This window comes from Galleria mellonella, unplaced genomic scaffold (genome assembly GCF_026898425.1).
Source record: "Galleria mellonella isolate WM207_F2 unplaced genomic scaffold, CSIRO_AGI_GalMel_v1 utg40, whole genome shotgun sequence".
Taxonomy (NCBI): domain Eukaryota; kingdom Metazoa; phylum Arthropoda; class Insecta; order Lepidoptera; family Pyralidae; genus Galleria; species Galleria mellonella.
In genome coordinates this window covers 1591153-1605436 of record NW_026442094.1, presented here as the reverse complement: position 1 = coordinate 1605436, position 14284 = coordinate 1591153, and the positions used below count along the sequence as shown (strand labels likewise).

Below are 14284 nucleotides of genomic sequence, written 5' to 3'. Positions count from 1 at the left end.
TGTTGTTATCACGGATCGAATATTGGCAACTTATTTTGCGACTTCTAGACGAACAATTTCTCAATTCGTGTGTATTTTTTATGAATTTGTTACTCGACTTTTTGATTCGTCAACGAATTTAATTTTTTTTTTTGTCATCAATAAAATTTACACCCGTGTACATTTCTGTTGTAATTACTTTAAAATATATTTAATTGAAACGTACTTTTGTAAATATATAGTTTTTGGTACAATTTCAATAAAAAAAAATAAACATACATTTATATAAAAAAGTACGTTAATACCTTGGTTACATATTATTTCATGTCACTGTATCTATCAATACATATACTGAAACGTTTAAATTTGAAACTTATGTCAATCATTCGATATACAGGCTGTCTTTTCTTTAAAATAAAGATAACAAAGGTACTACTCATGATATTTTTTGTTTTGTAATTTTTTTAGAACGACCATAAGTTGAACTATAAGACGTTTCAAGGTTATCCATTCATTACTGGACACACTGTATATTTTTACAATATTAATTTAACACAGGTTATTATATTAACAAATTTAAGAGCTCAGTTCTAAAACCATAATTACTGTACCCATTTAAAATTATAATATTAATATTAGTACTGTAACTTATGAAACTACAGTTAGGTTTTTGCGAAATAAACATTACTTCAATTCATTTTCATATAGGTAGATACTAATGTTGATTATTTTAGTATTTTATTATTATATATATTAAAATTAATGACGTATAACACCTATGTAATACCTAGTCATTAAAATATAAGTGTAGTTTTTGTGAAGTAATTGTAATTTGCTAACTTTACTGTACCCGTTTAAAATTATAATATTTATATTAGTACTGTAACTTATGCAACTACAGTTATATTTTAAGAAATAAATCTCATTCCATATTAAAATATATAGATATATTTACTATATGATAAAGTAGATGTTAAGCAACTAGTTAATATTAGTCTAAAGATACCTAATTAGTTCCACGTTATACAATCGTTACTCTTCGATAAATAGATTAGTCAATAAACTATCGTTTGTCTACTTGGGCAGTGACTTAAAACGGTTTACGACCAAACGGATAATGTACAAAGACGCCCTTTCACTTTTGTGCCCTAGATTTCGTCACGAACTCGCCAGTCCTTTAACTAATATTCAAAGTGGCTTACCATCAGAAAATAGAGTAGAAGTTACAATTTATCCTACATTTGTATTGGATCTGGCGTATTGCTGAAACGTCTATTAAAACACATAAACACTAGTTTGACCTTTTATTTTTTAATAATTTACGCTTAAATGCCTTAAATTATGAGTTACAATATTTTTATAGACCAAATTTTATGACATAATATCATTTTGAATGTGATCGTATTTTTCTTAAGAAAAAAAAGTACTATTTGCAATGTCTTATGACCCTCTTTTTATTATATGACTTCAAAAATAAGCAGGTTGTAATTTTGGTAGTAGTTTTTAAAGTTCGTTACTCCATAACTCCGTTAGTTGTAAACCGACATAGATTTTTTTTTATCTAAAGGGATATACTTACAGGTTGGTCACCTACAAATTTTTATCAAAATCGGTTCAGTAATTTAGTTTTTAAATTAAAGTAACTGGTTTTTATGAATAATTGAAAAAAGATAGAAGACAGCGAATTTTTATGAGCTAAGGTCCCGACATAGAATAGGACACCCCTACCTTTTCCGTGGGTGCCTTAAGAGCGACTTAGGGAGCTTATGGTCGAGAGATAGGCAGCAGCGTGCCTCTTTAAACATCACCGATAGCCAAACTGCGGTTGCCAACCTGTCTGCCAAGCGTGGCAATTACTGGTAATATCTCCTTTATGGGAGAGTCTATGTTCAGCAGTGAACAGTTGATGACTGATGCAATACAATACAAAAATAGCATTTTTTTTATACAAGTTAGAATGGCAAACAAGCTGACGGCCCACCTGATGGAAAGTGGTAACCGTCGCCTATAGACATGAGCAGTACTATGGACATAACGGAGTATACTGTTTCGCCCATGATACTCCCCATGCGTTGCCATAGGACTCAAAAATTCACGCCATATCCCAGAAACACAGCCATAAACACAACTGCTTCACGGTTAAACACGAATAAAATTATTCATCTTTTAAAATAATTCGGAATAGATAAAATTATTCATCTTTTTCAAGTAGATAGACACCATGTCAAAGTGTAATAGAAACCTTTAACTCTGCGAAACAAGCAAGCGCTCAATTATAATACCTCTATACGTTATTTATTCGAAGGATATTATCCGCAAAGTTGTTCCGGAAATTACATTGCCATAATAAATGTTTCATCTATTGGGAGCGATAAAACTATTGCCGAAAGAGATATGGTGGATGATACCAATACAATTTGTATCTTCATTTTCTGTTTGTAGCTACATAATCTTTAATTCGAATAGTTTTACGAAATGTACTGAATGCATTTAACCAGAGATAAATAGATATTGTTTAATATTCATTGAAATCTCTTAGGCGTTTTCAAGGACTAATAAAGAAAAGTTGGTTTGAATTATTTTTATCGTCTTTATACTTATTTCTTTATGTGAATTTTAAGAATTTTAATCGAACATAATAATATGTATATTATTGTATCTACTTATATAATTGGATAAGGTATTGGCAGGCTTCATCGATTTATCATAGTCAGCCTGATAAATCTGTTTAAATTTATTGTACTCTCTACAAATAAGTAAATGTGAAGGTTTTTATTCATTTATTTTTGGACGTTAAGATGTTTACTCTGAACAGGTTTGACTGAAATATGTTACATTTATGAGTCACATCAAAATGTCCTAGATTTATTCTAGTCTATATATAAGTATATTAAATAACTAATTATAAATCATAATTATCAAAAATATCACCAAATATGATATTTTTTATTTTAATTTTTTTTTATACAACTTAGAATGGCAAACCAGCTGACGGTCCACCCGATGGAAAGTGGTAACCGTCGCCTATAGACATGAGGAGTGCCATGGACGTAACAGAGTATACTGTTTCACCCATGATACCCCCCATGCGTTGCCATTCCTGAGGCTCAGGTGTTATTTCTCTGTACTCAGTAAATTCACGCCATATCCCACACCTTTCAAACCGAAACACAGCCATGCAAACACAACTGCTTCACGGTTGAAACACGAATAGGACAGAGGTAACCAAGCAATATACTTTTGTACAAAGTCTCCCTCTGGTGAATTTAATAAGGATACAAAAAATACCTAAAAGACATAAACAATAAATACAGCCATAACATATATCAGCGAAGATCTTATTTTTTTTTTATTTTCCCTCCTTTTTTCCTTTTATATTAACACACACATACATAAGAAATCAATGATTTTTATTTAAAAGCGAAAGTAGATATCAAACTATTCACTTTCATTTGACGTAGTCATATTGAAATCAAGTTTATGAGGTCACAGTGAGATCACGTAACACTGACATAGTCAGAAGCTGCTTGAATGCCAAGTTCAACTCATTATCTAACAATTTAAGAGATTATTATAGCTGTTCTTTATAGAAATAATAACTATGTATTTCAATCGTAACAAAATTAATATTGGATGAGAGAAAAACTTACTAATTGTAAAAGGAGTAATCTAAACCTGTTTTAAACTGATTAAGATGTAAGTAACATACAACACTCACAATAAAATTACAATTGAATTTAGAATCTCTATAATAATGAGTTATTTTACTTACTTATTTATTTATTGAACACAATAAATATACAATATGAGTTTTTTTTTATGGGTGAAAATGGTATGGTAACCTGCGGTAACGGTATACGCTTGCGGAGCACCAGTGAAGGGTGATAGATGAGAATAAAAACAGGCCAGTTAGCCCATCATGGTGAATTCATCAGGAATTAACCATGATAGTTGCCAGGGGGAACCGCGAGGAGGTCGACCTGGTTGGGTATATTGCTAGCAATGGGATTCTCAGTCTCTATTACTAACAATCTCTTTCCCCCCTATACAATATGAGTACATTGGACTTCGTACTAGGCGAACCTGTATCGCGGGAGTCCATAAAGGATTACCAAGACACAGTGATTTACATACATAGATTAGTGAGCCAATTTTGCGGAAACAAATATGATAGAATGACATCGTTAACTAAATAAAAGTGCTTCGAGAAGACATATGCATAAAATCAAAAATTATTTAATGTCTTTCAATGTTACATAAATAAATACGTACATACAATTAAATACACAGTAGATATATATTATCTACTAAATACAAATATCAAAAAGTGTTATATAAATTTTATCACTAATATTTATTCTTATGAAAAAACCATCTAATATAGTGAAAAATCTGTATTATAATATCGTAGCTATTATAAAAAAAAAATATTGGACCGCTCTATAGTTTTTATAATCTGATGACTTTTACCGCAACATTCCTACTGTCTTCACCCGTCCATGTATCTTTTATTTTGCATCTAATGTGGTAATTTTAGGAGTTCTCTTCTCTGGTTAACTGACATTATACAACGTTTCTAGTAGAATAAAAATACACCAGTCCTCTAAACAAGTGGCACACGAATCTATAAATAAATATATTTTCGTTACCATATGCAAAAAATATAACGAGACAGTAATATTTGTGCTCTGTTCTCAAGAACACGGCGATAGACTATCTTCCGATAGTTTCATTGTCACTTGTTTAGGAATGCAATGCAACTGTAAAAAAATATTTTACCAGACTACCCTTGTTGAACTAATATTTTCATTACTTTAATATTTAATTTTAACTTTTCATAAATTATTTCAATTAAAGATCTGTGTTGATTTACGGTTACAAAGGTCATTGGACTAATCTCTTTTAGTAGCTCTAAAAAGTGAAATCCTTAGTTCGGGCACAGATTTGCAAGTCAGATCTTAGGATGAATTGTTCCACTTCCGATCCGAATCAGAATATTCAATCAGATAAAGACTCTTCGCTTGACAAATGGTTTTTTATTATAGCAATCAGCTGCATGGATTGACAAGTGATATCTTTTGTAATTAAATTTAAAAAGTAACAGATTTGCCTGTAATTTTTTTTTTGTTTTTATTATATCAAACGATATCAATCTTTCATAAACCCATTTTAGCTTAACAATTCAATAACCGTTTTATCTCTTTCTTTGGTGCTAAATTCCTAATTTGGAAGAAATTCCTAATTTGGAAGACAGTGACAAAACAGTGTAATAGTTAAAATTAATAGGTTTGTAAAAGATTTTAGTTTTTATAAAGAAGGGGGTAAAGTTTATGCCAGTGGTTAATTCAAGTTAGTATTATTTTTATCACGACACCCGAATAGGACTTCATTAATCGAGAAACGTTTATGCATATCCTTCCCTATAGTAAATATGTCACATTTCCAAGGGATTGATTGAGCAGTTTAGGCATTCAGAAGTAACAAATTAACCCACTGTTACTTATTTGCCATACAAGCACCTGTACTTCAGTTTAGGGGAACTCTTATAAATAATCATCTTCTCATGCAGCCTTAGTTATTTTAAATGACTTGCCAGCAACTGGACTTCAAATTTGATAGACTAAACAAACTCCAAACTTAGGACTTTTTTTATTTATTCAATTATTAGCTTTTACCTGCAAATTTATTTGCGTGACCGGGATATATTCGCTGACCAAGATAAAATGTGATGAAATATGTCTTTTTCCATTCCATTCTGTATATCAAATATCATAGTGATTGATTAAGTCGTTAAGGCGTTAAAAAAGAACAAACAATGTCAATTTTACGTTTATAATATTAATAAATTTTATTATTGTAACACAAAACAAAGACATTGCGATTGTTGTTAAAAAAACAGGCAGTAGATGTAAAAAAATGTATCCACAATATATAAGTTTATAATAATAAACACAGTACGTAAAAGTAACAAAAATGGTATAAATTATTATTTAGAAAAAAAAACATTAAAGCAATTGAATCAAACCGTTTTTAGAGTTTCTACGAAGTAAAACAGTGTTCAGATAATCATAATACATACATATAGCTATTTCGTAGCTATTTGATGCCGTCTCTGGCGCCATCTTAAGACTTCATAATTGCTTACACAGTAGTAATAGCATTTTTAGTAGCAACAATTAATAAATACTGCCTTTTACAATTACAATAAAATATCCAATTGAGTACCTTAGGCGCAAATCATATAGACCAATTACCTCACGGCTTGGCAGCAGTTACCGATCGTATTTAATACGGCTAATTTTAGAAGGCATAATTTGCCGTCAGCATTTCTCTGAAGGAGCCATAATTGAACTCAAGATGCTTGTGAGAAACTGACCTAACTGAGTTGTAACCTACTACTATAATTACGGGTGAAAGACTTTACCAAATAGCAATATCATCATTCTATTGAGCTTTCTCCGTATGTTTAACGATGTTTCTATCGTCTTATTATTACTTGTCAATAGTATTTTTTAATTTCAAATCGAATAAAATCTTTTAAAATGACGCCTGTAATTGGAATCGAAAAAAATAATAACTTGATCCGTTAAAAAAAAAAGCGCTAAATCTGCGATATACGCCTATTGTTATTTTTTTTTATACAATTTAGAATGGCAAACAAGCTGACGGTCCACCTGATGGAAAGTGGTAACCGTCACCTATAGACATGAGCAGTACCATGGATATAACAGAGTATACTGTTTCGCCCATGATCCCCCTTGTCCATACTGATTATTGTCCATTAAAAAAAATAAAATAATACATACAAACTGACAAATTAACAAACACATAAAGAAAATAAATAAATGTTGTATGTATTATATTATATTAATAATAACTAATTGATTTCATTACCATTTTATTATTCTGAAAAAACATAAATATATTATTGTACAGTCGGTTTAATTTATTTTAGGTGGGTTTCAATGCAATTATTAAAAAATAACATGTCATACGCTGTCTATAATAAGCTTGCAGAGCTGTTTATTTTCACAATATAATGGAAAGATAATATAAATAACAGTTACAATAGATCCTGAGTTGCAACATCCGTTATAATGAGGACGCGAAATAACAGTTTGACAGAGCGTTCTGTAGATATTGCAACCGTTAATAACACGTTGTCCAGACTAAGGAATGCCCTGTTATTTTGTAACTGTCACAGATAAAGAAATAACATGAATGGGACCGTTTTGTTGCGAAAAACTATATGTTAGTGCATTTTTTATAAGTTGCCTTTATTCGCAACTTCATTCTTGTGACCACAATATATTCACTGATCGGGATAAAAAGTATCCTTTTTCATCCCATAATGTGTGTATACTAAATTTCAGTTATTACTTAAGCCCATAAGGGTCTAGGAGGATCTAAGGAAATCAAATCTAAGAAACAAACTCTATTTCATATTTATAATATTAGTAAGAATTATAGGACTTTGAAATGGATTTTTTTAAATTTTCTTTAACATTACGACTTATTTTCTTACAGATTTTTTTATCTTAACTAAAAAATTCTATTCATCATCATCATCATATCAGCTTTTAACTCTCCACTGCTGAATATAAGCCTCCCCTTTGGGGGGTTTTGCTAATAGTTGCCACACTTGGCAGGCGGATTGGCAACCGCAGTTAGGCTTTGGAGATATTTTAAGAGGGACACTGCTGCCCATCCCTCGCCTTTCCTTAGTCGTCTTTTACGACGCCCATGGGAAAGGAAGGAGTGGCCTATTCTATACCCGGACCACGCGGCGAATTCTAATTAATAATTAATTGTATTTGCCTCCAACTTACTGGAGTTTCATCGAGTGACCACAGAATATTTGTGATCAGACATTTTTTGTTTGAGTTAAATCTTTTTATATTATTCTTGTTATTTATGTGTAATATTTCTTTTTTATATGTTATTGTACTCATGCTTTCCTGGGTGAGCGTACTGGAAGACTGTAAGGCTCACCCAGTGGATGTAATAATAATAACAATATTTATTTAATTAGACTACATAAGGCCCATTTTGTTAGTTACAAATTGACTTAACCTATGTTAGTAAATGAGCGGTCATAACGCTCTTACATTGATAACCTGTCCCACCCAATATGTAATAAATAAATAATTCTATTTAATTTATATAAAATATGACAAAGTTTCCTAATAATTTCATACATATGGTATTGAATTTTAATAGTTGTGTAGTAAAGGTCCTATATAAGGGCAATGAAAGCTAGTATTTGCATTGCGAAATTTAGGTCTATCTGACCTCTGACCCATCGACACGATAAGATTAAGATATTTATTTATGGTTATGATTATATGTTATTTACTTGATTTGGTACTTAGTATTTGTTTTCTTGTTTCAACACGATGGACTAATTTACCTGACTTTATTCTCCTATCATCTCTCAATCAGCATATACCGATAGGTTATTATTACACTTTTGTCTCAATAACAAAAATACTACAAATAAACACGTCAATCCGGTTTATTTGTATTATTTTAAATGGTAAGATAGAGTAGTACAATCTCTAACACGACAGCGGATAAGGGTGCGATGGACGTCAGACAATTTTCGCATTGTCATTTTGCGGTTTATCCTATAAACGATGGTTAGATATAACTTTCTATCTGATATTCTTTTTTTGAAATTTAAACAATACATTTAGCTATGTCGAACAGAGGGTAATGACCGCATCCAACCGCCATGTCCCTCATTTAAAGAATGACCGCTAATAGCGTTACATTGTTTTAATTTTCCTTGGCTTTCACTGCACGCGCGTCTAATGTAATACATAATTGCCCACATTATGACATACACACTTGTCGACGTTCGCAGAGACCACTTCCAGTCGATTGTTATACTTTTTACAGAGTTGGGAATGATAACTTTTTGCAAGTTTCGTGAATGATAGCCTTCCGTTGTTTACACGGTTTTTGATCTGTAGCTTTTGAGAGAATGTTTCTCCATTCTTATATTTTGTGTCACAAATTTCCGGTACATAGATACACAGATATTTTTCATATGGATACGAGTTTTAGTATATTATTATATCTATGGAGTACAAAATTGAATGGATATTATGTTTGCCTTAGAAATAATAAAAAACAAATTTTACTATATCTGAGTTAGGTTGAAACAATTATTTAAATCAGTACTTGTCAATCTCAAAATTCGTAACCATTTTCGTCACTTGTTTGAAAGTGACGAATTATTGTAACCTATCTTCATTTCTCCATTGTCAGATGAGCATGCCCAATAACTTACTATTATCAAACTACCTGAAATAAAATTATGTATTTTGTTCTATTCCAGAAAGCTGCACCTGTTCAAGAACCACAAGAAGATGATAGGAATGGCAGGTATGATATGACTCGTAACTATAGTGTAATAGTTAACTGGAGATGCTCTATTATATGTCTGTGTGAGTTCGTATATTGATACTGTTTTGTTGTAATGTAATGTTTAATTTAATGAAAATTTCGTATTTTTTATAACATCTGCTTAGAATAGCAAACAAGCTCATAGCCCACCCTATACAAGTATAGACATCAACAACACTATTAACATTACATAATGTACTGTAGTTCTCATGATAGGCTTCATGCGTTGCCATTCCTGAGAATTACGGACTTATGCCTCATTAACCAGTAATTTCTCTGCCATATCCGCATCCCAATCCTTCAAATCGAAACACCATACCACTAGCCACGAATATTTCACAGTAGAAATACGTTTGGAATAGAGGTAACCATGTAGATGACATTTAATCAAAAGCTTCCCTTTCATAATTAGTATCGAGAAATATTAAAAAATATAAATAGAAAACATTTAAATTTGTTATTAAATATCTTGTCGTTATTTCCTCAGATCGGACGCCGAAGAATACCGACCTGGCCAGGTGATCTCGCTCAATCCTCAGGAGCTCCTCGAACTGCAACCAGAGAGGAAGGCTCCACTTAGCAGCAATCAGCTTCTTCAGCAACTGTACAGTCCGCAACAGCAACAGGAGCAGAAGCCAGGCCCTCAGCAGATTTATTACCTAGAACCACAGACTGCTAGACAGGTATTTTGATTGTTCTATCCTTATTATCATTTAAACATATCATCTTATGCTGAACATAGGTCTCCCCCAAATTACAATGCACAATGTATCGCGCTGCACCACCTGCATCCAATCGACATTCTACAAAATTTTTAAGAACGTCATTCTATGTCGTAGCGTTTCCTAATATACATATTTAAATACTTGAGATCCTTTAGTAACCATAATTTCAATTTATCTTAAATATCCTAATATATTTCCAACTGAGGATATCCGCAAAAGAACCAAAATAACCGACATAGTCCGAAGAATAAGCAAACTTCATTGGCAATGGGCTGGTTACATAGCTCAAAGAACCGATAACTGATGAGAAAGAAAAGTTCTTAGGTGGAGTTGGCGTAAGGGTAAACGCAGTGTAGAACGACCCCCCACAAATGGAGTGACGACCTGTAATGCTTTGCAGGGAGGCGGTGGATACAGGTGGTTCAGAACCGTTCTTTATGGCAGTCTAAGGGGGTGGCTTATGTCCAGCAGTAGACGGATAATGGCTGAAATGATGATGATTTGCAACTGTGTAATAATTATCACTTAAATTGTCTGATCTTTCAAACTATATCATAAAGAACTTCTTTAAAAATGATGTCTATAAATTTTGAAGGTATAATATATGTACCTTCTAGCAATCTAGTTATAGCCTGCTACTTTCGATGAAATCATCCTACTACTTTATCTTTTTATTATTAGTATAATAATATATAGGTTTAGCGTTAAGGACTTTGAAAGATCCTGTTTAAATAAAAGTTAGAACATTACTAAAAATTTAAAGGATTGAAGGGAATGAAACTACACAGTACATAGGCATATCATCTTAGTCCCCAGGAATGGCAACATACAAGGGATATTATGGGCGACAGAGTATACTCTGTTATGTCCGTGATACTATTTCTGTCTATAGACGACGGTTACTACTTTTCATCAGATAGTAGCAGATCAGCTGGTTTGCCATTCTAATTTGCATAAAAAAGAACAAAAAGTTTCACAAAGGCATTTGTTGAATAAAAAGAAAAAAAGGTACATCACGTTGCTATCTGCACTGCTGTACTCATGTATATCCGACGCTATTCAGTATTGATTTAGTTATCCAAAACTTATTTGAAATGTATAGCTTTGTAGTAAAATACACCTTTGTACTCTTTTCAAATGTTAATACTGTGGTTTTGTACCTTCGTACAATAGAGCTTTGTGGATAGACAAGAATCGAGATACTTTTAAGAGATAAAAGCGATACGATAACAGATACGCTGAGTAAATGCTAGTTAATCATAGTAAAAGCGTATTGTTTAAATAGTATCTAGTACAACAAATATGAATACCATATTTTCCTTACAAACAACTCAAGGAAATGAACATCACCACAACAGTAGGTGCTGCGTTATTATCGAACGAGAAATCAAACAATACCGTTCTACAGTCGGCTTTATTTAACCTGAGAACATATTCTGAATCTATTGTATAGTTCTTTGTTTGCGGACAGACACGGAATACATGTATTTATCTTAAAGATTCCACATATGATACACGAAGTAGTGTGAGAAATCCTAGATTATCTTAATGAAGATCTACGTCCTTAACTATGTCAATATAAATGTTTTATATTAAATAATATTATAAAAAAAAAAAATATATCGCCAATTTAGAAAAGAATCAATTTTCATTATTCCTAGTTATTTCATTAATTGAAAGGAGTTTGCTAATGGTAATGGGCTCATCCTACTTTTATTAATAAAATCAGTTTTTTATTTACCTAATATAATCTTAAATAATCTTTGACAAATAAATCATATATCTGATATAAATTCGTTGCTAATTTCAGGTTGCATATCAGCCATCGCATGCAGTGATCGCTCGTCCCCATTACTCATCGAACGGCGGTGAAGCGTCAGTAGGAGCTGCACTATCGGTCAGCGACTCAGGAACAAGCTCCTCTGACTTCGATCAGGAACTTTTGGCTTTATTGAGCCATTCCCAAGGCAGAACAGAAGAGCCCCGTCAACAGTATCAGACACAAGTTCAACAGGCATCAACACAAAGTGTTGCACCACAATATCAACAGGTATTATAAAATATTTCTATTTTGTATACGAAAAGTTATATTTTCTTTATTAAGATTAGAAATACCCTTAATAAAGAGGTTGTCTATTAGAAACAGCACGATTAATATATATTGTTACATAAAAATCTTAATTAAATAATAGAATTACATAGAAATAAATAAAACTAGTGACATGTTTAAGCAATTAATTTGTTTCTAAATATTATCAGATAGTTGCTATATATAAAATTCAATTTCCTTTCATTCAGGTCTTTCAGATATTTTAAATCATTGTTTAACAGAATCTATACACTCTTAAAGGTTATTTCAAATTTCTGATTAACTTCACATTCTATTCAATAGTAACGAAAATTTTAATACGATCTTGTAATTTATATGATCAGTACTAAATAATTAATAATATATGTCTTTCAGGTCGACAGATATATTACAAAACCCAGCAAAAAGCCATCGAAACTGCGTCCAAAAGTTACTCCTCCTCAACCTCTGCCTGCAGGAGCACCTCAACAATACTTAATAGAAACCACAAATGTTCAACAGCAACAACCACAACAATCGCAAGTACAATATCGTCCTGTCCATCATCAACCACAGAGACCAGTACAGTCATTGAGATATGTACCAATTCAACCAGCTCAAGCTGCTGTTCAACAGGTAGTATATGAACGTCCAGAATCACAAGGCCTCAAAGTAGTACCAGCTCCCAAACTCGTACAAGAACCTGTACAACAACAGGTGGCCTATAGATTTATACCTCAATACCAACAGCCTGAAGCTACTCCAAAACAATACCGAATTATTGATGTTCCTAGACCTCAAGTAATCAGGCCTGACCAAAGACCCCCATCTAGTGCTGAACGGCCAGTAACATATTTGAAACGCTATCCAGAACCTGAAAAAAATCGTGCTGTTAAAATATACGACCCTGCTTCAGTAGAATTAGCAGCTGAACGACAATCCCCTCAAGCTGTCGGACAACAGTATTACTTGCGCCCCGTTTATAGAACGAATGAACAGAATATTAGATATGAATCGGTTGTACCTGCCACATCTGCAGAACAGCCTCGTGCTCCGTTACCTACTAAAACGCCACATTCTGCAATTTATGTCAGTAAAAATCTTAGTTCGAAAAAACCCAGACCACTTCATTTAAGACCCGATGAAGCTGTAAGTAGCGAACAGCCACGAACAGAACATATTTCTAGATTAGAACAAGTTGTTAGAATAGAACAAGCAGCCAGAGCTCAACAATCTGCTAGAGCAGAACAAGCTGCGAGAACACAATTAGCAATGAGAGCGCAACAAATTGCTCATACTGAACAAACAGCAAGAGCACAACAAGCTGCAGAACAAGTAGGCATCGAGCAGTATAGTCAGAATATCGATGATCAACGAGCTCAATTACCTCCACCAAAAAACAACAAAGCTTATACTCCAGAGGAATTCGCAGCATTAGTAGCAGCCGGTTACGCTGTCACGCCTATTCCAGTCAGTACGTTAAATGCCCAACAAGCCCAGTCTAGATCTTCAGAAGAAATTCAAATACCTCAATTAAAACACCGACCCATTTACAGGAGACCCCAATATTTGCCTATCAGAGGTGACGATGCACCTTAAAAAATTTGACCATATTGTACATAATTTTAGCTATAATTCTGTAAATTAATAAAATAGTGATATTATGGTTGTATTTTAATTTGATTTATATTTCAATACCTAATGTTTTTATTTAATTACTGTCTACATATAAAAAAGGTATCAAAATTGATAACTTTAACATGCCTGCGATCCATCAATTATGAATTGTTAAATTTTTGGGATTAATTCTAGAAAGTTACATTTTTATATTTATATGTCTGTCATATATTTATATTTTGTTTTGAAATTATTATGTTAATAGTCACCTTAATTTTACAATAATTTATTGAAATGGCCGGTAGATAGTTATTAATTTTTTTAGACACAATACCTAAATAATAACTAGTCATTCAGTCCACTACATTTAGTAAATAAAACCACTAACATTTTGAAAAGAGATAAAACCGCGATCTATGATTACAATCATGAAGATATTTATGAAACTACAAGTTCTAATCAAAACCACAATACCCACAACCCG

General features: G+C 32.4%; 1 protein-coding gene across 2 annotated transcripts in view; it reads left to right on the top strand.

Moving 5' to 3' along the window:
• Window positions 1-13847, top strand: part of LOC113514027 (uncharacterized) — a 60492-nt gene extending 46645 nt beyond the window's left edge. For both annotated transcript variants that reach the window (XM_052898099.1, XM_052898098.1), the window contains 4 exons: window positions 9323-9369; window positions 9878-10073; window positions 11926-12165; window positions 12580-13847. In XM_052898099.1, the coding sequence (XP_052754059.1) occupies window positions 9323-9369; window positions 9878-10073; window positions 11926-12165; window positions 12580-13782 (1686 nt within the window). In that variant the 3' untranslated portion in view covers window positions 13783-13847. The remainder of the gene's footprint in view (window positions 1-9322; window positions 9370-9877; window positions 10074-11925; window positions 12166-12579) is intronic.
• Window positions 13848-14284: the final 437 nt, after the last annotated feature.